This window comes from Vicugna pacos, chromosome 14 (assembly GCF_048564905.1).
Source record: "Vicugna pacos chromosome 14, VicPac4, whole genome shotgun sequence".
NCBI classification, from domain to species: domain Eukaryota; kingdom Metazoa; phylum Chordata; class Mammalia; order Artiodactyla; family Camelidae; genus Vicugna; species Vicugna pacos.
This window is the reverse complement of record NC_133000.1, coordinates 17,022,119-17,047,193: the sequence shown is the minus strand read 5'-3', so window position 1 is coordinate 17,047,193 and position 25,075 is coordinate 17,022,119. Positions and strand designations below refer to the sequence as shown.

The 25,075-nt window shown below is 41.1% G+C and overlaps 1 protein-coding gene across 1 annotated transcript in view; it reads left to right on the top strand.

The window, feature by feature from the left end:
- The window catches only part of LRCH1 (leucine rich repeats and calponin homology domain containing 1), a 170,937-nt gene extending 147,081 nt beyond the window's left edge, over positions 1-23,856 (top strand). The window contains exons 17-19 of the mRNA XM_006209444.4: positions 1,591-1,728; positions 5,952-6,029; positions 22,813-23,856. Of these exons, the coding sequence (XP_006209506.3) occupies positions 1,591-1,728; positions 5,952-6,029; positions 22,813-22,923 (327 nt within the window). The 3' untranslated portion in view covers positions 22,924-23,856. The remainder of the gene's footprint in view (positions 1-1,590; positions 1,729-5,951; positions 6,030-22,812) is intronic.
- The last annotated feature ends 1,219 nt before the right edge of the window (positions 23,857-25,075 follow it).

Here is a 25,075-nt window from a genome sequence, read left to right as displayed (position 1 = left end):
CAGCCAGACTTTCACCTTTGCCAGGATGGTATCCGAGAAGGCCAAGTAAGGGGCCAAGAACTTCATTGCCACCAGCTAAGAACAGTCCCACCCCCTCCCATGCTGTCAGTGGGGCCCACATGGGGAAGGAACCTGGACTTCCACCCGACCCCAGTCAGCTGACACCAAGTGGGAATCCTAGACTTCTGCATTTACACAGCATTAACAAGGTGGTAACCCCCGTTTTCCTGCCAGAGCAGTGTCCAAAAAATCGAGCTAAAACAGTTTAAATAGAATCCAGAGTCTCATAACATAATACCAAAAACGTCCAGATTTCAACCAAAAAATAGTCACTCATTCTACTGAGAACCAGAGTGAATGCAAAAAGATAATCAACAAATGACAACATTGATACGACAGAGATGTTAGAATTATCTGACAAAGATTTTACAACATCCATGATAAAAATGCTTCCACAAGCACGTATGAACATGATTGAAACAAAGGAAAAAACAGAAGGCTTCGGCAAAGAAATAGAAAATCTTAGCAAAGAAACAGAAGACATAAAGAAGGACCAATGGAAATTCAGAACTGCAGAATACATTATCCAAAATAAGAAGCCCAGGGGTTGGGTTTAACAGCAGAATGGAGGTAACAAAGGAAAGGACCAATGAATTGGAAGAAAGAACAATAGGAATTACCCAATCTGAGGGACAGAGAGAAAGAAACAGACTGAAAATAAATGAGCAGAGCCTCAGGGACCTGTGGGAGTGTAACAGATGATCCACATTCATGTCATGGAAGTCCTGGAAGGAGAGGAGAAAGAGAGCAGGGCAGAAGCGGTAGTTGGGGTGGGAGGGAAGTGGGTGTGGCTGTAAAAGGGCAACTCGAGGGACCTTGTGGTGATGGACATATTCTATCAATGTCATGTCATAGTATACATTTTTGCAAGTCATTACTTTCAAGGGAACCTGGGCAAAGGGTACATGGGATCTCTCTGTATTACTTCTTAAACTGTATATGAATTTATAATTATCTTAAAATTGAGAGTTTGATTTTTTAAAAAGAGAGAAAAATTGATTTCTGAACTGAAAGATGGCCTAAGAGAAAAGCATGTCAATCCCTCTTCTGCCCCTTGTGGGCTGTCTGAACCAGTTGGATATGGGTTAATTTTGTATTTTTGTTTATTTTTATATATTTTATTTTTATTGAAGTATAATTGGCTTACAATATTATTTTAGTTTTAGACGTACAACATAGTGATTTGATATTTTTATATATTGCAAAATGATCACCATGGATTTGGTTTTTATTGGTCAACTCATTTTGTTTTTCAATTTTCATTGGTAAGTCTGTGGCAGTATCAAACTCAAGAAGTGATTCCATTATGTTTTTAATTCAACGAGTTAAAATTTTTAGAGACAACTGAATTTGTTTTTCTACAGAGGGGTTATACTTTAATAGCTTTTGAAAAGGCTTAAATCATGTCAGTGTTTCCAGGTGTTCTTACCCTTCTCTGTCATGAAACTTATGTCTCAATTCATTGACACCTGTAACCATTTTACCCTCAGTTGCCTGACAGCAGTTGGCTTCCCTCTGATTCCCCCACAGAGCATCGAGATGAGACTCAAGGTCAGCCTGCATGAAGACCTGGGGGCTGCCCTCATGGATGGTGTCGTCCTCTGCCATCTAGTCAACCACATCCGCCCGCGATCCGTTGCAAGCATCCATGTCCCCTCGCCAGCAGTTGTAAGTAACACCGTGCTAACTTTTACATAAAACAACTCCTCTGGGACACTGTCACTGGTTAAAGATGCCAGTGGGATCACCAGGACCCCACTCACATCCTCTCTGTTGGGCCCCAAACTGAGAGAAGAGCCGAAAAGGAACAGGATCTCTGATTGAAGCAACATTTTCATTGCAAAAAGGGAGACTATGTAAAGTAAATATGTAAATGACAGAAAAGGAACTTTTTCCAAATATAAGGCAAGTCATGTTAAAGAAATGACTCCCCTGGGGTGCTAAGTTTAAGACTGTAGGGACATAAAGATTCATTCCTCACAAGGAGTTATTTAAACAGTCAGGAGATTTTTTGGAAAACTTCTTTTGGTTGGTGAGTGCCCTTCTAAATGGAATCTCTTTCCTTTTTTTTTAATTTCTGGGGATTTTAGGATAGCTCTGAAAATATGTGGATTCTGTGTAAAATATCATTAAGAACCTGTCAAGCCAGAGGTTGGTAAGCCAGTCCTTAATTCAACAATTCCTTGCTCACTCACTGTGCTCAAGGGTACATTGGAGATACAGGAGAAGCATGGAGAAGAGGAGGCTGAGTGAGATGCCATTAGTGCCCTATAAATCCCAATGGGGAGATAAAGCCGGCACTGAGATCCTCCACTTATGCGTCACGGAGCATGTTGCCATCGGGAAGAGAGCTAAGAGTCATTTGATGGTCATTCAGATGAGAGTGGGAAAATCAAAGATAAGCTGGTGTTTGAAGCCTGCATCGAGTTCAGACAAGTACAGAGGAAAGAAGAACTTCTATCCACACTATTTACTATTAGGTGAGGTAGAAGAGGTCAGGGGCTAGGAAGGTAGGGTTTGGATTCTAACTCCACATCTACCTATAAACCGTATGACTCTGGGAAAGTTATAACCTCTCTTTAACTTGATTTGGCTCTTCTCTGTCTTGGAACTGCTCTCATGAGGATGAATGAGGTCCTACGTATGATCACACATGAATGCAAGCCATTGTTATTACTGTTTATGAGCAGATTTTCAGAAGTCAGAGCCCCTGATATCAAAGCACAGCATTCGTAAAATATGAAGAGCGTGTGGAGTGAAAGCCCCATGTGAAACCCCACTTCCTTTCACCCCAGGAAACCCTCTTGGTAGCATTATTTCTTAGTTTCTTTTCTCTTGGCAGTAGGAAAAATTAGTTGATGATCCCATTTCAACTGTCAGTTTTCTTTCTATACAGTTGAACATTTTTCCTTTCAAACGTTTGACTACTTTTTTGCCTCAGAAAACACACACACACAAAAAAGACCAATTTGTCTTCTGAGTCAAGTCTGCTTTATCTGCCTTAGCTTGGGCAATAAATTCTGTCCTATAATCCATTATGAAACTGAGGCACATAGAAGTCCAAACTGCTATAAAGTTGCCTGAGCCTTGTACCAAATTCTCATTCAATGATTTCCCCCAAATTTTAAGAAAGAAACTATGGTTCCTCAGCCTCCAATTTAAATATACAATTATTGTTTTGAAAGATGTAAGAGGACACGATGAATCATGTATCTACACATACTGGTATTAATTATTCAGGGAAAAATTGTTACATTCTTGAAGAAATCCTTTGGTTGTCACCATTTATCTTTTTCAAATAAAAAATTTTAAATTGAAAATATAATGGGAAATAATGCTTGATTGGAGAAAAAGAAAACGGAGAAATGCAGGAGGAAAAAAAATCACCTTTTATCCCACCACCCCAAAACAACTATTATTTACATTTTGGCTTCTATATGCCTAGCATTTCTCTTACATATACACTGCTGTTGAGTTGTGAGCTTCCCATATATACTATTTAGTAGTTTAAAATTTTTATGAAAACTTAAGTATTTCCCCAAGTCTTTAAAACTCTTCATAAATATCCGCTCTAACAACTGTGAAATATTTTAGCTTATTATATTGCAGTTTTCTGTTTTTTAGAAATGTGGGCTGTTTCTAAATATTCACTTCTCAGAAATTCTTCGCTGAGCATCTTCAACTCCCCTGTGACCAGATCAGCCACTCTGTAGCCTTAGAACCAGCTTCTGTCTCTAGTCTCTGTCATCACTGTCCATTCCAGTGTTTCAACAGGCTGCTCTCTCTAAACGAGAAGGCTGCTCTCCACCCTGCCTCCAAATCTTGTCTTGCAACATCACTAGCACCCATTTCTCTTCTGCTTCACTGTCTACAGGAGGCAAGCCTTTCTTGACATCTTAGCACTGAATTAGAGTCTTTTCCTTGCTTTTTCCTCCTTACAGCTCACCATAACTGAGTCCTCTTTCATACTATGCTATAGTTTCCTTTAACACGTTAATATTTCCAACTAGGCTAGAGCCAAGTGACCATGAGGATCATGTCTTTTGGTTCCACTGGTGTATCGTTAGCACCGAGTGGAATAGTTGAATAGCTGACACATAGTAAACACTCGATAAAAACGATCATATCTGCACCATCAGCGATAGATGAGAGTGCCTTTTCTACCTGTGTTATTGCCAGCACTAAGCATTTTAATTTCCCATTTATGAAACTAATATCGTCCAATTCTTATGGCAAGCTGAGCAAATAAAGTGTTAAGCAGAATCACTATCTTTGTCAGCATGCTAAGAGAGTGTTCCTGAGAAAGATGAATTTCCTCAGTCTCTGACAATTTGGTAAACTTAAACATTGGCATACCAGTTAGTGTAACTGGTGTGATTTTTGATTCTTTGACCAAAGGTGAACCTCTAACCATTCTATTTGTAGCAAGAACTTTTCTAACTGAAACTAGGCAACCATCTTAGAATGGGACCTCCTTCCTCACTTCCAAAGACAGAAGTTTTCTTTGTGTAGCTTAAAGCCCACTTTTCGTTGACTTTACTGGGCTAACCTAAACATTTTGAATGGTGTTGGGCATCTTTGGAGTTTCAGAATAGATCTCCCTAAATCATAAGTAGATGAAGGAGGATAATGGGACCAGAGGGTCAGAGAGACAGATGCCAGGGTCTCGGTATGATGAAACTCCCCTCGGTGCCCTGCTGGTCCAGGACCTATTCTTCTGTTATCCCTCGTCCCATTATCTGTGTCTGTTCCTTCTCTTTGCATGAGGCTTAATGTGGTGGTGGGCTTGTCCTAAGCCATGGCAGGGGGTTAGGCACCCCCACCCCCACCAGGTAGCCTCTTGCCCCATCTTTGCAGGCCCCATGTTGTGGGGTCATCATTTCCTCTCTAGCAAACATGGATAATATTTGTTCAGCCTCCAAACTAAATTGTTCCACACCAACAGACTTTCTTTCTTCTTTTGGGGGCGGGGGATAGAGGGAGTACCCTTTTTGTAAAAATAAACACTGTGAAGATTTAGATTTTTATGAGGGTGGGTATATGAAGCTGGAACAGGAGTCAGTTCACTCTCACTTGCTATGAACAGGGAGGTCAGTCTTTATGAAGCATGGCTCTGTACAAACCTAGACTGTTGGGGTCAGTCATGCTTCTTGCTTCCATTTTTAAAAGGACTAAGAGTGGACTATTAAAATTTAGCAGTAAAACTCTTAAACCTAGCCATGTAAAACTTAACCTATGTGAGTCAGATGTACCTGTTATCCATCCCACACCTTAGAGGTCATCCAGCCAGGATTAACTCAGTTGTGAGAGGCTCTTGGTTAAGTCTTGAACATCCCACCATTTTCAGTGTTTTTTTATACTGATGCTACTACTTTCAAAAAACCCTCTTGCTTTGGTGGGAAAGAAAGTCATTAGCGTGGTTAATTTAACCCTTCATATAAAAATATATGATGGGAAAAGGTGATGTTTACAGTGTACTTTCAAGTGAACTAAAGCAGGCTACACAACAGTATGATCTCATAAAAATTGTGTGTGTCTGTGTATCCACACATATACATACACATACATTTGCAGAAATTTTTGCACACACATGTATATACATGTATACATATGTGTGGAAATTCTACACATGAACACATATCTGTATGTATACCTATGTGCTTATCTTTGTATACACACAGTGTCTAGAAGAATATAATCCAAAATATTAACCGTTCTTTGGGTGGATGTTCCTGGATAATTTTTTATCATCTTCTTTTTGCTTACGTATTATTTTTTTTCCTCCAATAAACATGTATTATTTGTGCCATTTAGAAAGTTTAAAATTTAATCTGTTATTAAAATTATTTCTCTCTTAATAATTCATTATTTCTGCATATTTGCATTTATAGCCCAAACTCAGTATGGCCAAATGCAGAAGAAATGTGGAAAACTTTTTGGAAGCATGCCGAAAATTAGGAGTACCAGAGGTAACGTCAAACTTTGTGGCAATGACCATATTTTAGTAAAGATTATTCAATATATGTGTTTGCACCCACTAAATAGATATACAGCTTTGTCCATACTTTTTAGTCTCAGTATTTCCTGAGGAATAAGATTGAATAAGTTATATAAAGTTTTACTCTAAATAACTCTATATAGTGAAATAAAAATGTCTTAAAACGGTATGGTCAATTCTGAGGAAAAAGGAATATAATTTCTTTCAAACCTCAAAAGGTTTTGAAATAAATGCAAAATTCCAAACTTGAAAAAAAATTAGCTTGTTCTCTACTCCAAGAGCAGAAATTTCTGAGGCTTCAGTGAGTCTTCTGTCAGGTTCTGTAGAGTAAAATATAGAGGTGATGTTTTTCCTTATCCAGAGTTCTCTAGCAGAGCAGACCTGTAGTTGACTAATTCGTTGATTTTCATTCCCTGTAGGTTTTGTGTATGTGGGTCAAAATAATCAGCATTGAAAATATCATAATTATTGTTATTATTATCATTCATCATTGCCATTAATAATAACAATGTCTGTATATTGCCTTACAGTTTGTTAACTGTATTTACGTTTTCCTCTATAGTCAGTCCACTGTGGACTTAACTGGCAGTTCCCTGTAGCCATCTCAACAATAATTTGCTACTTTTTCTTTCTCCCAAGCTAAGTCCCAGGCTTATCCTCAGCCAGCCAGTTGATTTGGGGCTTTTAAAGACTTTACTAATAGTAACCTAAAATGATTTCTTAGGGAGATAAAAGCCAGTTCACTCAGTTTGGGGGTAAGTTGACAAGCTTATCATCATTATGATAAACAGAAATGGACAGAAATTACATTTCTGAAAGTTTTCTTCTATCTTTTCTAATGTTCCAGGAATAAAATAACTACAGACTTTATCATGAGATGTTGTTTTTGAGTATGTGAAGGAATTACATTTTCATGTAATTCTACTTTGTGATAGGAGTTAGTTAATGGAATTGAGAAAGGCTTTTTCTCCTTCCCTCCCTCCCTCCCTCCTTCCCTTTCCTTCCTCCTTTCCTCTCCTTCCACCCTCCCTCCTCCTTCCTTCTTTCCTTTCTTCTCTTATATTTTTTGGCTTGGTGACGTTTGAAGGTGAGGGTTAATGGTAGACTTATAATCTTATTTGAGGAAAAGGAGAGAATTATTAAAGCATCTTTAAGTCAGAACTATATCAATTAAAAGAAGCCTATAAATTCGTTTCTAAAAAGAGTGTAATCTTTATATAATGTACTAAATATCTTTATAATCAATCTAAATGTCTTTCAACAGTGTTAATCTGTGTCTGTATTGTATATGTTCATTTTACTATTGCATATATATGCTTGGCTTCAAATGTTTGTGAAATTCTCATACACACCCCTTTTTTAATGATTTGATTCTGTCATGGGTTAATAAGATTTCCCATGTGTGAATCAAAATTATCGTACTAAGTGTCAGATGGTAAATTATTCATGTCTGCACTAGAATGTGCTGCTGAGTTATGCCCTAATCCGTTGTGATATTTAAAACTCACCAGGGCTTTTTTGGCTTATGATGATACAAAATGAAATGAAAATGCCCTTAACCATTTATTGTGAGTAAAGATTGGTAATTATGATTTCCTTTTAAAGTGAGGAAAAGGAAATTAAATTATCATCAAATGCAGAGAAAATTTATCATAATTTCTGAATTATGCCCCTAGCACTGATAGGCAGTCGATAATTCTCAAGATGCCTGAATTACAAGAAGTAAACTGTCTTTTTAGCCAGTGTCCCACTTGACTGTGTTCAGTAAGAAATACATCACTTAGGCTATTTTTGAAATTATTTTTAAGATTTGAGGTGATTTTCAAGTTTGCATTGTGTATATGTGTGTGTGCATGTGTGTCCATCTATATCCATCCTGATGGGTAAACCGGGGGGGGGTGTTACTGGTGACTAGAGTTACATGAAGTTCATGTAACAGAAAAAGTGTTATTTGGTTAACAGCTGAACGTCTTAACGAGGTATGTTAAAAAGGAAGGAATATTCTAGTGGAAAGCCAGAAATAGCTAGTTGCAAAATGACTGGCAAATCTTCCTGTTCACTCAGAGGAGCATGCTTTCATCTCTCAGAATGAATGAGGAATAAATTATTGGAAATGAGGAAATACTTTCATCTGGGAATAGGATATTAAGTTGGGGGAGGGGTGGAATGACTTCCTCCCACTAGTTACCCTTCTCTCACTATTGAAGAAGGTTGGTGGTTTGAGTGTAGCACACAATTCATGATTAATCTTGCAAAGACAGTTATATCCCAAGTCTAGCTGCAAAAATTCTCCCCTTGCAAAGAGACGTTTTTAAAAGACTGGTATTTAAGAGCAGAGGACCTTTTTAGCATTACATTTTCTGTTTTGGATCAAACTTAGTATTTGGGTAACAAAATATTCATTGATTTCCCCGTAGCTTAGTGAATTCCTCCGAATTTGCAAGCTTGTCCTGCTTTCTTCTCCATCCATAACTTATCTATGTACACATACCCATAAGTCACAGGGATCTGGAATTCCATATTTTTAAAGCTAAATATCTAATTGTCGATGATAAATCATCCTGTAAAGACTGAAAAGTCACAGCTGTGTTCTCAGCCCAAGTTTGTTGCCCTTTGTAATAGAATCACAGTTTGAAACTACAAGCCAGTCAGGGTCGGCGGCAGCTCATTCACTTTAATCAGGATTCTCTGGGTGGAATGTGCTGAGCAGATGGAGGTAAATTCTTTAGAAGTCGCCCTGGAGGCAGTCCCAGGTATCTGCCCCAGGGTTGGTCAAGGTGAGCAAGCGTTTTATCCTGTGCTTTAGTGGAGCGGTTCTGGCGTGCCTGACCTACATGTAAACGCGGCTTCTTCAGAATTGGCAGCCTTTGGGACTGCAGTGTATACAGCCTAGTTTATCTGCGGAAGGTTAGCTTCTGTGGTAGCCGGGCGCGGCGTGCGGCGACCTGTCTGTTACGCGAGAGCTTTGGATGAGGCTGGATTTATACCCTTCTTAGCTGGGGGGCAGAGACGGGATTTGAATGAGTTACTGATAGAAAGGAGTCGACGACAAAGAAGTCGGTGATGGGGTTCTGGAGAAGCTTCTGTGAGGGCGACAGCAGGCGTGTTTGCCGTCAGCTGTGAGGGATTCCGGGATGAGGCGGAGGTTGGCTAGTGAGAACGCCAAGGGAAGGCCCCTCAGAACTCGCGGGAAGTGGCGCTGGCCGGCAAGCTCCTCTTCGGGAGTCGGGGATAAGATTTCTTCAGGTGGTTACTTCAGCCTGGGTCACGTCCCTTCCTGCTGCCCATTTCGAGTGGCTCGGGTCTTTGTTTTTGGTTTTGTGTTTCTGCTTGGGGCCAGTTCCCCAGCTAAGTGACCCAGAGTGAGTGAACATCGCGGGGAAAGAGGAGGGCGGGGCTGCGGGAGCGGACCGAGCGGCACGCGCGGCCCGGCTGTGGAAGCCGACTGAGCTGCGCTTGCGCACTGAGCGGTGCGTGCGCCAGGCTGAGGGAGCGGACTGAGCGGCGCGTGCGCGAGACTGCGGGAGCCGACTGAGCGGCGCGCGCGGCGGAGCTGCAATCAGCCGCACCTGCGCCGGCTGCGCGTTAACCGCGCGCCCTGAGGCCAGCCCGTGGCCCCCTGGCGCAGTGAACCGTTCCTCGAGAACCTCCAGCGCTCCCCGTGGAGGACTGAAAATAAATATTTTATTCCCGAACTGTGAGGGAAAGGAGGTCCAGAGAGGTCGAACAAAGCCCTCAGCTCACAGTCGGAGCTGACAGGCGGCAGAGCTGGCGTTCGAACCCTGGTCTGTCGGCATCGAGAGCCTGCCTTCTTTTGAGCACGCTCGGAGGCTCTGTGTGCGGGAGTTCCCTGCCCTGCGCACTGCAGGTGTCGGACTCAAGCAGTGGATTTAAACCACATTCTCCAGAGCCCGTAATTCTTTCAGAGGCGAGAGAAGCCAAGTGGAGAGGCTCCAGGTCACCGGTAGTCCCCTTGCTTCAGCCACAGCCGTTTCTCCTTTTGCCTGGAGCCCATATTGGATTTCCAGTTAAGAGTTCCTTTGAGGGAAAAAGTGTCCTGTTGCTAAATATAGTTTGAAAAATCACGAGAAACCAGAGATTTCTTTGAGCACTAACAGTCCCTGAAAGCTCAGCTCCATCCTGTGGCCCCGCAGTCGCGTTCCTCCGGGCCGGGTCAGCTGGTCTGCTGCAGGAAAGTTGCCACAGGTGCGTCAAGGCATCCCGGAAAATCTGGGGATTTTGCTGGCGCCGCCCTGCAGCTCCTTGTGGTGTTGGTGTCGGTGGGCGGACTGTGCAGCTCTCTTTGACTTCTGGTGCAAGTGTCAACTCGATCTTGAGCACAGGCTTTCCCCTTGGTGGGCTTCCAGATTCTTCACAGTATGGTCTGTATCACCCAAGAATCTGACCCCAGTGAAGCCTTGGGGGTCATGAGGCTATTTATGGACATACTGAGGCTTCCTTTGCCTTTTCTGAGCCAGTGGAGTCATTCCTGGCCTCTGACCTTGATGTAGAGGATTCATGGTTGGCTACTGGGGGTTTCCAAATTGATCCAAATTTAGGGCCATTTTAGGGCTCTTATTCATATTGTCTCAGGTCAAGAGAAATCTCTCATTTATGAAGCATCAGAAGTATTAGAAAATAGATACTGCTTCACCAGGAAAATGTTTCTACTCTATTTTAAATAAGTAGCCTTGGCCTGTAGCCTCTGTAAGGAGCAAGGCCTTTAATAGAAGACTTGACCTATTTAGAGGAGGAAGGAACTTGGAGTAGAAATGCACCTTATTTTCTGCTGCCCAGCCCTTATTCATTCTGTCTCCAGAGAGGAAATAGGAAAGGGAGTTTGAACAGCACTTCCACGGACTGTGGTGAACCCCGTGGGGCATGCAGGGCCCTGCCTGCCTGGGCAGCACAGAGGCCAGGGGTCCTTGCTGAACTGTGGGAGGTGGAAGGTTTCCATTCCATGTCCACAGGACAGGTCACTTGGTGTCCAGCCTCTGCATCAGCCAAATGGAGTTAAAAATAGAATCCTAAAGTACATTGAAATGCTAAGGATGATTGTGTTGATACAAATGGAATTAAGGCTGAGTCGTCTTTTCAGTATTGAAACCTGTCCTGTTTGTCTTTTGACATTGTCTAAAATGTCTTGAGACATTTTAGAAGTCAGCGAATATCTTTCCTACTTTAAACCTGTTGTGAGGGTTTAGGACACTATACATATGTAATTTATCTGAATATTTTTTATTGAAAGACATTCTATAAATTGAAGCAATTTTTTTGTTTTTGTTGGTCTTAATCTTGAGAATAGGAGGTATGCGTTCCTTCTCCCCTCTGAGCCTATGATTCTTTTTCTTCCCCAGATCAATGACTTTAGTATCAATTTAAATCATAACTGATAAACACTTTTTTTGGGGGGGATGAGATTCTTATTATAAGATTTATTTTAAGTTTTCATTTATATTGGTTACTTCTGAGGTTACTTCAGAGGTGCAAATTGACACCAGGTTATTATTTCATTAACATCAATTTTTAAATTCATTATTTATTAAGAAGAACCAGTGTCTAGCTTGTAAAACCAGTCATCTCTAATAGTAGGTGTTTATCACCATTCATGTAAGAATCCTTTCTCACTGTGTGTCTCCTGGTGGCAGAGCCATCTCTGATCAACAGTCTGACAGCCTTTCATATGCACATGGTTGAGAATACTTTCGAAGCAGCATCTTCAGAAAGCTTTAAGTTACATTTCTAGATAAATTACCTCACCAGTGTTAGATATAAGTGCATAAAATTGGTGATTAGATCTCATACATCTGGAGAAAATTCTGGAAACCTTTTTCTACCTTAATCTACTTTCTTCCAAATTACACTTTGTCAGTTAGGGTTTAAATTTTCAGAATGACCATCAACATTCTTGTGCTGTGGTATTTTAGATTAGAAAATACTTTGTAAGCATATTTCTTTTCAACATTAAAATTATATTTAAATAGTATATTCTAAAATTCTTAGAATTTAGTCTGTGTTACACTCAAGATGCCTATAAATTCGACCTTTTGCCAGATCTGTCCTCATTTCTGTCCGTATTTGTAGCATTTGGGGAACCTGAGTTAATCTTTAATAGCAGTCTTAGTCACACACTTTTGTGTTGACTCTACTCAGGTGATTGTGATTTCTGTTCACTACAATGGGAATTAGCATCTGCACTTGCCTCTGGGGACTCTGTATTAACTTTTTTTTTTCCAACATAGTTGCAGTAATTACTAACGCCCTGTAAATACATGGTGAAATTTGGCCTCTTTGAGTTTTCTTTCTTTTTAGTGTGTTCCTGTTTTAAGAAAAAAATAAATCATAATCTATGAGACCCTCTTATTAAGACTGAAATTTGGAAAGCACACGCATCAGAAAACTCCCAGGTTCTCCTGGCAATTTCAGCCCCAGTTCCCATCGTAGCATCCTTATAGGGACTGATCTGATGGTCATGATCTGTGTGACGTGGGGTAGGATCAGAGAGTAGCCCACACTCCCCACATTATGGTGGTTTAGATTTTTGCCTCTAGACTTATCTTAGACCTATGCCTTTTTCTTTAGAGAGTATGTGATTTAATTTAAACCACCTAGCATGGACTGTGAGTCTAGGCTCTACCCAGTTTCATCTGAAGAAAGCCCAGAGTCTGTGGCATCATGAAATTATTTCCAGGATGAGGAGAATGGTCTGTGTTGCCTACCCATGTGAGAAGTGTGCTGCTGAGTAAATACATTGGAAACTGCAAGACCAACCAACTCTGAGTTCTTTGGTAGAGTTGCTGGGGAGCAGACCAGACGTTTTCTATAGGGTTCTGAAAAAATGTATTGAAATATTCATGGGAGATAGGATGATTTGCTTTTAATATAGACATACCATTTTTGTGACAATCAAATTTTAGTTTTCATGTGCCTTCTGTCTTATGTCTGTTTTGCTCAGATTTCACTGGTTAAGCACAACATTGCAATGGAAAATTCTTATTGCAATAGAAAACGACTTCTCTCAGATGTTTCCCTGTCTATTAATTCTTGACTAACATCTATCTCTGTCCCAGTGAAATCTATTTTACATGGAGCTGTTTTAATTCTTGAGAAGATAACTTGATAGCTTGATTCCTCCCAATCCACTGAGAAAAAATGATATAACATGATTTATTAATATCTTTAAAAGATCTTTTGTTAAGTGTATCTCCACCTTCATAAGTTGAAATAACATTAGGATGTTTCTGATCTTATTCAATCCATTTACACTGTAGTATCCCTCCTTACCAGAGGGCATCAAGCTAACTTCAGAAGATACAAGCAAGACAGTATCTTAGAATCATCTTTCTGTTGTTCTGTGATTTGCATCTGCTTGGCAGTGAGGCTAAAACAAAGGGCAATATTGTTGCAAAGTATTATAAAATATATAGTATATATTTTAAATGCTTTTCCTAACTTGGACATAAAGCTGCATTTATGAAATATATCATAAATATTTTCAATTCTTGTTTAATTTGGAAACAAAGCCAGAACTTTTGTTTCATACTGACATATCAATTATAATCACTTTTAATTTGAAGCTGTGGTCATTTCTGGATCAGGAATTCAGTGTATCAGAAAACTGTTTGCTTCCTGACAGCAGTAGGCATCCAGAGGTCAACTTAGAAGACTGAGCATCTTATTTTTGCATTTAGTTGATAAAGAGTTCTGCCCCCTTACATGGTGACTGACTTTCAAGTAGACAGCACATGGGGCCCGTGCCCCGCTCCACCTGACCATACCTGTTTAGTTGTAAAGAAATTTACATTATAACTCTTTGCGGGAATGTACTTTTATTCTAACTGCAGATCTAAGAAGCTTCATCTGGACTTTTGGTTTATGTCTAGTTGCAAAAATGTGAAACTTAATGTACTTTTTTGGCACATGTAGAGACATAATTGAAACTAGCATCCCCAGAGTTTATCAGTAATCCTAAAAGGAGGACACATGAGGCATATGTGTTAACATTTCAGAGAGAAATACTTTATATTCAGTCTTCACAGACGAGGGTAAAATAATGTATTAAGAGACTGGTGGGGAAAGGTGGGGATTAAACTATGTTTTTCTCTTTAGTAAGGTAAAGACCTAAATATCCCAGGTGAAAAGCTCTTATTTTTATGCCGTTACTGACACATGATACCACTTCAATATTAAAACTGTTTGAATGCCAGAATAGCCTATAAGTTGCAGAACATTCTGTTCCTCAATGGTGAGACTGTGAGTGAGGGATTTCTTTGTCCTATTGGCACAGAACACATTGGGTATGCTGCTTTCCTTTTTGTAATGAGTTAAAAAAAATCTTTGATTGGTGGAACGGATTTTACCTGCTTGAAATAAGGGGTTACTCTAGCTATTTGCCAGTAACCAAAAATGTGTGCTTCTTTCCAGCTGTTCTTCTGTGTATTTTTAATTGTGTGCACTGTCTCTTTCTGTTCTGATGGCTGCCCTCGGAATAGGCTGACCTCTGCTCTCCGTATGACATCCTGCACTTGGATTTTCGTCACATTCGAAAGACTGTTGACACTCTGCTGGCACTCGGGGAGAAACCCCCACAACCAACTTCTGCCCTCCGCTCCAGGGACCTTATAAGCTTCTGTCTTGTTCATATTCTCTTTATAGTGCTGATCTATATCACTTACCGCTGGAATGCTCTGTCTGCATAACGTCTGCATGTGCATCCAACTCCTCTGCTTTGTCACCCTGCTCCCTGACAGGGTCCTTCCTCCATCTGAGACTTTGCCTTGCAAACTTCCACCCCTGACATCTCTTTAGTAATCTCTCAAGTTTTGATGCTGAACATTTACAAATCAGATTTTACAGAAGCACAAACTTTACAGAATGCAGTTCCCATTAAATAATTTCTCTCACTTGCTGAAAAACGATGACTACAAAGTGCAGCCATACCTGCTTCTCATCCTCATAGTGCCAGCAGTAGGGCTGTACAGCTCCTCTCCTCTCTCCCAGTGAGCTTTGCTGCCCTGGGCAGAGTGGAAGAAGTTTCCAGAACAGGAGTAGAGGGGAATTTAGCATGTGGAAATCTTTCTATTGGGGTACTGTTTAAGTCGAATCCTAATTCAGAATTGGACAATTGAGTGATAGAGGGGCCACCTTGCAGAGGAGACACAACCCCCAGCATTTGGGGACCCAATTTGGTCAATAAAAATCTTTAATAATACCACTGTTGACCAAATTGAAAAATACCATCTGGAGAATGACTGCTTTGCTGGCCATCCGATTGGGTTCCTCCCTGCTTTCTGCAACGGGAGCTGTGAGGGGTACCAGGGAGAGTTGACGCCCCCTTGCATCCTGAGATGGAGAGTTGACGCCCCCTTCCCCTCTGCTCTTCTGCATGAGACAGCTGTGCGGAAGGGGTGCTGGGGAGGAAGGGTCCGGCGCTGTTAGGGTGCCCCCTGGCGGATCCATGCGCCCCACTCTTTCTGTATGTTTTTACTTATTCCTTGTTTGGTCTACTCTGAGGCTCTTAGAAAAGCATTTTCCAGAAGGGATTTCTATTTTTACACAATATAATGGGTCATTTCGCTTTTTTTGCCACATCACATCATAACTTCAGATCTAGAATGTGACGGATTTGACAGTATTTATTTTCAAATAAAGCCATGAGTCATGGAACATTCTTGGTCCTGGGACTTGGGTTACTATGGCAAGAGCCAATATGATTGTTCTTATTTTAGAAGAATGTAATTTCTCCAGTGACTTAAAGTTTCCATTTAACCTTTGCTTTCCAGTAACATTAGCAAGCTGCTTTTATATTTAAATAAGCTTAAAGGATTATATACTAATAATTATATCTGCTTTTGGAGCAATGTGATCAGTTTGTAATTAAAAAAAAAAAAGAAAAACCATTAGAGTCTTATCTAGGCTAAGATATTCCTGGTTCTGGGATGTCGTTTTATAAGTTGAGAAGGCTCTGCTCCAAGGTTAAGCCAGCCTCCCCTATGCTTCAGTTTACATCTGGTTGCCAAATATTGTTTCTTCAGTTGGGATGATGGTGGAGTTCACTTCCTCAAGATAAATCTCTAGTTTGCTCAGATGAAAATATATAAATGGCTTTATAAATGGCTACTGAGAAGATAATACTATTTTTCTGAACATTTCCATGAATCCAGGGGACTTGAGAGTGTGGAAAACCCATAGAATTAGAAGAATGTATTTGTAAGGATCCTTTGTTGGTAAATCAGATCAGATTTCCTAACAGGAGACATTCTTTACATGATAATATCTTGAGTCAACTGAGTTTTTACCTCCTGATATCATGTCGATTGGTGAAGTACAGAGTATGTGGACGTGATCTAATTAACTGCAGTTGTGTAATAACCCGCAGATGTATGGAACCGCCTTTAGTGCTATCTTGTACTCTTCAATCTGTAACACAATAAAATCCCTTTGTACAATGTCTGACAAGCACCATGAGCCATAAGTTGCTTAATAAACACATTTTGGGTGATAATTCCAAGTTTTTACTGACCCATCGATACATTAATTTGTGCATACCCAGAGTCACGCTCAGCATTTCTGTCTGTCCCTGCAGTGCATTGATTCCCTTCAATGGTCAGTGCTGTTTGGAGTTTTCTTCTTTGTAGCGGGGCAAAGGAGAAGGAGAGAGATGATTTACTGGGTAGCTATCTGAAAGAAATTTCTGTCAATAAAAACTGAGTAGAGCAATCACGTGAGATCAGATTTAATTTTTACCCTGCTGATTTGATGGGATTCTTTGGCTGCCTTCATATTTCAATTCTGGCATCCAAAATACTGTTATTTCTGTTGTTCTTAATCCGTCTGTCCCCTAATGTGCTGCTCCTCTTGGGATCTGTTGGATAGTGTTTTTTCATCAAGTAGTCTGGAAACCAGCAGAACACAATTAATTTAGCCCTTTAGGCAAAACTTTGAATGAACTGTCTTGCCCATCATCAAGCTGCTAATTTCTATTCAGAAAATTATTAAGCCTCTCCATGGTTCTTCCCCAAGGTACTCATACACCAACCCGTATGTTAGTGTGATGCCAGCAGTTGCCATGGGAATGGGGCTACCTGGCCAACCTCCTTGTCATCTGAGAGGTGGTTGGGGATTTCATTGTGTGATTTATATGTGCATACTAAACCTCCCTCCTCTCACAAGAAAGACCGTTTTTCAGTACTTCCTTCCAATACCTGATAAAACTTACAAAGTATTTATTTACAAATTCTTTTTGAAATTGAAACATCTATTTGAAATAGAAAGTTCTCTCTCTTCAGTTCTTCCAGTTGGGGGCAACATGCCACTCTGTGTCAGGATTTCCAAGATATGTGACAATTAAGCAAGTTCTGTTAGTTCCTTCTAGTTATAGATTTGTGGTTCGTATGCAACTCACTGTCCTTGGGGACACTTCTAAAATGTGCTGGTGGAGAGGGCCCCACAGAACTCAAAAGGAAGACAACTGAATAGGCATTTCATCAGTGAAAGGTACTTAATATCCTGATGCCATTTATTTATGAGTAAGAAATTAAATTTAGTGCATGGTGGCTAGGGTTATCTCCCTAAAATCCAGGCTGATCTCTGTCATTAGGACAAAGGATATTTCACCCACAGGTAAAAGTAAGGGACAGTGGATTAAAATTTTAGGAGCTTTAGAGTGGTTTGAATTAGGTGAAAAATATTTTAATATGATTTTATTTCAAGAGATTGGGTTTTTAAAATTAGGCTTTAGATTTTGAAGTTAGTTCTGAATTAACGATCAGGTATATAAAATGTATGCTTTTTTTTTTCTTTTCCTTAAGACTATCAGGGTCCAGTTCCTTGACTTTTCACTGGCTTTTGTTTGTGATTGTATTCATTCACTCATTCTTTAAACATTGAATGAACACTGTTCCCCATGGTCAGCCTCGGAAATAAAAAGATGACCATGACATAAGTCGCTGTTTTCAAAAAACTTTACATTCTAGATCAGGAATCAGCAACTGTTTCCACAAAGTGCCAGGAAATATTTCAGGCTTTGTGGGCCATACCATCTCTGTTCGGAGTACACAGCTCAGCTGCTATATGTAGTGTGAAAGCAGCTTCAGACAACTCGTAAATGTGTGTCAATAGAACTTTATTTACAAAAACAGGCTGTGGGCTGGATGGGCCTGCAGGTTTGTGTACCCTGTTTAGGGGACCTGTGGGCAAGTAACGAGGAATTCGGTGCGGTAAGGACCTGTGGTGGACTGGGTACGGGATTCCTATGTGAAACCCCTGGACAGGGGGCCTGACTCGTTGGGAGTGGGTAGTCTTTGAAGCCTTCCTGGAACGGTGATGTTTACACTGAGACCTTAGAGGTGTGTGGGAATAGCCAGGGGAGGGGGGCTGGGTTAGGGGGGTGAAAGGAGGGGTAGATCTGTGTAGAGAGTAGATGTTCTAGAAAGAAGGACTAGAAAGTAGCACGGCTGGAAAGCAGGTAATCAGATGAAGAGTGATGAGAAATCCTCTCAGTCTGTGAGAGGTTGACATGGTCTGCATCTCACAGCAGAGGAAGCTGACCCTTAGAGTTCCTACGTACAGAGCAGGAACTGAAGGTCTCTCCCCTTAAAATAATGCAGACACTTTTGTTTTAAGGTTCAGTCAATTCTAGGCCAGGACTTTACATTTTAGAAACAGACTGAACCAAAATGAAACGTGCTGCATGGATGACTTCATTTTGTCTCGTGGGTGGCCTGGAAGTGGGCGTGTGACTGTTGGGGAGCGTAAGAAACTCTAGAAAGAGGTGAGCCAGGTGGTGACAGCAGTATGCCTGCTGCCACAAGGCGTCTGTCCCTCCTGACAAAGAGAGGCCCCACATGAGCTGAGCGGCAGAGCTAATGCCTTTCACCGAGTTGAGGGTTCTCTTGATGGCCACCTGACGTTGAACTTGGTGGGACTTGCCTGGAGAGGACTCTGAGGGGCTGGGCGCCTCATCCTGTCTCCTGGGCACAGACAGAACATACTTGCTTGTTGCCCGGGGACCTTAGGAGAAGCAGCGTGATGTCGTGGAAGGAAACCCAGCTCTAAAATGAGACTCAAGTCCAAATCCTTGTTCTGGTACTTAACCTGCTGTGTGACTTTAGCAAAGTTAAACTCTACATCTCAGTTTTCTCATCTGTACTATAGAGGTGTTATATCTACTTGCCGAGTTGTCATAAAGAAAAACACCAATGCAAATCTGTAGCGTTGGTGCCAGGCCTATAGAAGGTGCCCCAGAAGTCTTCCAAAGTTTGAATTTAGTCTTTAGGGCTTGCCTGCCTTTTCCAGCCCTGTTTATCGTGGCTCAGAAGAGGGGTGAGTGAAAGGATATGAGTGAATATTTGTTTCCACCATTGGAGAAACAGTGCAAAGCACGGGTTCTTCAGAGGGGGTCAGAGTCTTTTTATGCAGGATACTACTTTATGATTCTGCTCTGTGCGCTGAAAGGAAACACAACAAAAGGAGTTCATGGGTGTCCTAGAACAGTCTGCTGCTACATTCTCAACAAAAGCCACTAACATCCTCTAACAGGGAAATTTAGATGCATTTAAACTCAGTACAGATGTTCAGCTCTCTCTCTTTTAAGTCTGTTGTATACAAGGTGAGGTGACGCTTTTCTGTCATTTCTCATCCAGCTAGAAATCCACAGCATTCCTTCCCCACCCCAACTTCTAGCTCACCTCAGGGATTCCCTCCCCTGTGGGATATGTAGTGACAGGACTCATGTGATGGAAAGTGGCCTTCGAGACCCCCTCCTCGTTTCTGGCAGGTTCTTGCTCGTCCTGTCAGCCAATGCCTCAAATCATAATTCCCATCAGAATCTTCCTCCTAGTCCTGTGAGAGAATAACCAGAACTGCCATATTTTATAAGTTTTCTATTATCTGATGCTGGGCTTCTTAGGTGCCTCCAACCCTATAAAGTAATCTGAGGGCACCTCAGGGCTTCTTAGGAAGTCTGAATGAAATGGGAAAGCCAGGAAAGATGCAAAGGGTACCTTTTCCTGTCTTCCATTTACTCCTTGTCACCAGCTATAAGGGTGGGAAAGAATCTTGAACTCTGCACCTGGTTCTCACAGGTTTTTACTCTAAGGATCCTTAGTTTTAGGAGTGAGGAGCCCAGGAAGGTGAGCAATGCCTGGGAGAGAGGATGACCTTAAGCTAACCTAGTATGTTGACACCTCCAGTGTCTTGTTAGCAGGAGACTGAGGCCTCAGTACCTTTTCATCCTTTTTTCTCTGGAGCCCTAGCCCTTCCCAACCATAACCTCTGGCTTGAAAACAACTTTGCAGACCAGTGGGGCCACTACTCATTGGTAGGATGGGGACAGTCAATGATGGAAATACATCACAGCTCAAGCAGGACCCGGGATAGCCCCCTCCAAGCTGTGTTGCACAAAGAGATGAGGCCCCATGCAAATTATCAGTTCTAGAATTCAGGAACGTTTAGGACTAAATATAGGTGAACACTGAGGTCGAGAAACAAAATATCTTATTCAGAATGCCTTGGGTAGACCCCTCATTTAAAAATTTCTATTCATGTTCCTTGCCCAGTGCTCTGTTGATCTTTTAGTGTTTTTCTCGCTGATTTGTTGAGCTTGTGTGTCAATATAATATCCTTTGTAATTTGATGCAGATAATTTTTTACAATTGTTTATCTTTTTATTAATTTTTTTCTTCTTTTTTTGACACATAGAAGCTTTACACTTCCAGGTGATCGTTTTTATCTTTTCCTTTGTGATTTTTTTTATCACTTTGTTAGCTTAGAAAATCTTTTCCCATCCAACTGTCTGAGAAAATATTAAATGTTTATATTTTATTGGGAGGAGTGTTGTGGATTTTTTAACATTTAACTCATCAACTCATCTCAAATTGATTTTAGCATATGGTATAAAGTGATGATTTATTTTTTTCCCAAGTAATGCCTTGCACCAGGAACTTAGCCATAAATAGTAGCCACTTATAATTTCCTACTTGGGTGCCCTGGGAGCCATAAGAATGAGGAAGACATGTTCCTGCCCCAGTGGGACCAGCCTTAGCAATGAAATGAGATTCAGGTGATTTCAGAAGCCCATGGCAAGCAGAGGGTGTGAGAAAAGGGCACACACTGACACCTGGCTGTGACACAAGGAGGAAGCACCGTCCATCATGGCCTGGCGCCTAGTTCACAACTCAGACAGAACCTGCTATTCTTTCTCAGGTTAACATTTGGCTACTAAGTTGGCAAGCAGCATAAACTTGCATCCCCGATACACCATTGATGACAAGAAAATCCTGTTTGAGACACAGCAGCCACTTGAAGTAATGGTTCAAGTTTTTTTTTTTAAATATTTTATTTAAGATTGAATTATTTTGGCGGGGGGTGGTAATTAGGTTTAGTTCATTTTTAGAGGAGGTACTGGGGATTGAACACAGGACGTCATGCATGCTAAGCATGTGCTCTACCACTTGAGCTATACCTTCTCCCCAAATAGTGTTTTAAAGGATCAGCTGTTTTGTATTGACAAGTGGCCATCTCTTAAGGCCCAGAGTCAGAGTCTGAGACACTCTGAATTTACCACAAGTTAGGGAAGTGGGAGGGATGGAGAACGGAAAGGTGGTGAGAATGTGGGACCCACTGACATTTTGAGGTGTTGGAACAAGTTCTTGGAGATGCCATGATGTGTCCTTTGAAGATCATTTTAAGAGCAGAATACCTGTATCTGTGGTAATTTAAGGAGAGTCCTGCCTTGAGGCAGCAGGAAGATCTGGTTCCTCAAGCAAGAATCACTTGAAAGGAAGGAGTTCTGTCCAGAGACCCTGATTGGCTTCATGTTAAACACTGCGTCCACCGCCTGGGGCCTGAGGCAGAGCCAACTTCAACTCTCCTTAAAGACAGCGGTCGTTGGAGTGTGGGGAACACGCCATCTTCGGGTAGATGAGAGGGAGTCTTTGCTACGGCGTCGTTTCCCAGCCAAGGAGACATGCTCTGGAAGGAGACTGCCTTGTATGGTAGCAGACCAGGGCCAGATGGCAAAAGTGGAAGATGATTTTGTCATGCTCTTTTGTAAACTGTTCGGTGGAGCATGCAGAGTGCCACACACGGGGAGTGACTTGCCTTGATTATCTTCCTTGAGTAGTAAGTGCTGGACGTTTGCCAAGAGCAAAAATACAGCCTGAGAGTAGCAGGACATTTGTGTCTTTGGCAATTACATAAAAGAGCCTTCAAGGAGAGGCTATTAAAGGCTGCGGTTAACATTACTTATTTACAAGGCTGTTCATAAACTGTGAAGAACACGTGCCTCCATTCCAGGGATCACAGAAAATAACGACTCAATCAAGATTTATGGTCAGGAGAATGCTGTGTAATCAGTATAAATGAGTATTCAGGTTCTTTCAAAATGTGAGAGGCTATGTGCAGTTTTGCTTTATCAGAATATAAGCTAATATGTTTCCATAGATTTCCAAGCAACTGGATGTAGCTCAGTAATTTAGTCTCAACATTTTTTTTTAAGTATTTAGATCTTTTGCACATTTCAGGATGACTGGAAGCCTTTCTAGAATAACTCTCACTTGTGGAAAACCATTGTTTTCTCTGCAAACACAGAAAAGGTCGTTGTAGTGGGTTGAAAGCAAGAGAGGGAGCATGGTCTGAGGTGATCAGACAGGCATACAACAGAGCTCGACTTAACTCCTGTCAGTGGCGTCTCGAAATTTTATGAATAGATTCCAGTCACCTGAAAATCAATGCTTTGTTCTTCTTCCTTTTAGGAAAAACTGTGTCTACCCCATCACATCCTTGAAGAGAAAGGCCTGGTCAAAGTGGGCATTACTGTTCAAGCATTGCTAGACATGACTGTCACGAAGGCTCTATTCACATGAGACCAACTCCTCTCCTTTGAGTCGGCTCAGATGCTTCTCACTTGGAGATTGTGAACTCTGCTCTCGACACCTGTCCCCTCCACCTTCCCACTCACTGCTTGTCAGCTCCCCAACTCTAGTTGAATTGACGGGAGGACAGAAGAGAAGATTTTTCGACCTTTCCTAACTGACCTCTGATGTTAAGACGTGACAGGTATTTACCTAAAACCCGTGAGGGAGCTGGTTGTGAAGAACCGAGCATCACATCAATGCCTTCTACAGCCTCCTTCATCCCTTCCACGCTCACCCACTGCCATTACCAAAACACCAAGCACAACTGTTCTGCGGCAAGATGCATTTGTTTTATTAAAACCAAACTTGTGTATTTCGTGGGGCGGGGGGTGGGGAACTCAATCAGGTTTTTTGCCACCAAATTTTTCAAGAAGTTTCTTGAGACCATTGCCTTTAAAAAAAAAAAAACTATTTTCGACATACAAAATATTTATATAAATATTATTTATTAGTGAGTTGTTATTCATCCTTTGGATGCAAATTGTAAATTAGGAAACTATTTTATTACTGCTTTTTTGTGGTTAAACACTTTATTTTAATATTATAAATATTGAGTTATTTTCTATCCTCTTTGGTGTGCAAGTAGTTCTAGGTCTCCATAGTCATGTTTTCTGGTGTATATGACAAAAAGATTTAAGCAAAAAACAGGTGCTTCTGTGACGAGAACTGTTTTCTGGGGAGGCATTATTTACACTTTGGTTTATGGAACTTTGGTCTTATTTATATTTCTGCATTCCATCCAGCTTCCTACATTCCAGCAGCCCTGTTGTCCCCTGATACAATGAACTGACTGAAATCAAGAGAGCACTCCAAAGTTATTGTAAATAGCTGTGATGGAAAAAAAAAGACATATTAAACTTGAAGACAGAATGTGAACAGTTATTTTTTTGGGTTCATACTTCTTTTGCTAAGCACAAAACATTCACGTTTTAACACGAAGAAGTAACAAGTGTTGGCATCATGTGTCTTGTAGTATAATTTTGCACTGTAACTTGAGTAATTAAAGAAAGTCTAGCACCAAAGGTAGGTAATAAGGAAAGCGTAGAGGAAAGTGGAAATGAGGGAAAGGTTATTGTTTAACCAAAAAGTTTTTTAGAGGTAGTTTCAGTGGCACGTGATCAAGAATTAACTTAAGGCATGTAGGACCTGGATCAGGAAACCAGCACTTTCTGCAACTGCTCTTTTTAAAAGAGGAAATGATTCTGTGATGTAGATGTGCTTCTTTAATTGCAACTTAATTGGTCGCTTTCAAAGTAGTTCATAAAACAGAGCTTCAGAGTCTCTGGTGGGAAACCATAGCAGTGCGGCAGTGAGCTGGGGGAGGGGGGCAGGTGCCTGCAACACCGAGGCAGCTCGGGAGAAGGTTAAGTAAGTCGTGCTTGTGAGGTTGAGTGGTCCAGGAGGAGCAAGTTCAAGTAATGACTAGAGAAAACCGAGCAAAGGAAAGCGATCCGTGTTGGTCCGAGAGACTCACATAGGGCTTCACAGACACACAGCCTATTTTAAGAGTCACGCGCGTGTGCACTCACCCTTTGGTTCCAAATATCCCACTAAGTCGTCTCTCAAAGTCTGGTGAATGCTGTGTCTTCACCTCTGTGAAAAGCCATTGTAAGTTTTCAGAGCCGCAGCAGCCACAAGTTGTAAGACAGATATAAAGGCAAACACAGAAGAAAAGACTTCAGGAGGACAGGATGCATTGAACACAGACTTACATCAGCCAACGCCAAGGCTGCCCTCTGGTCTGGGCAAGAGGGAGGGGTTGCTAAGAACAGTTGTTTGGATTGGCAGCTAGCAGTTACTTCCTGTCAAATGTACTGTGCACTTTAACCTAACTTAAAATATATTTTAATATTTTCCTGTACTGCACAAATACCTGTTTTGTCAAGTAGCATAATGATGTAAAGAAAGAAGACACTTTGAACAAAAAGCGTATTCTATGTAAGCAACATTCAAAGGTTGATTATAGACATAGGAATTTAGATTACTGCACCTTGATGGGCATTGAGAATGCAGGGTCCTGAAATATTTTTTTACATGTATATATGGCAACATGAAGCTCTGTAATCCTTGTTCTGAGAGATTTTTTTTTCAAAAATTAAAA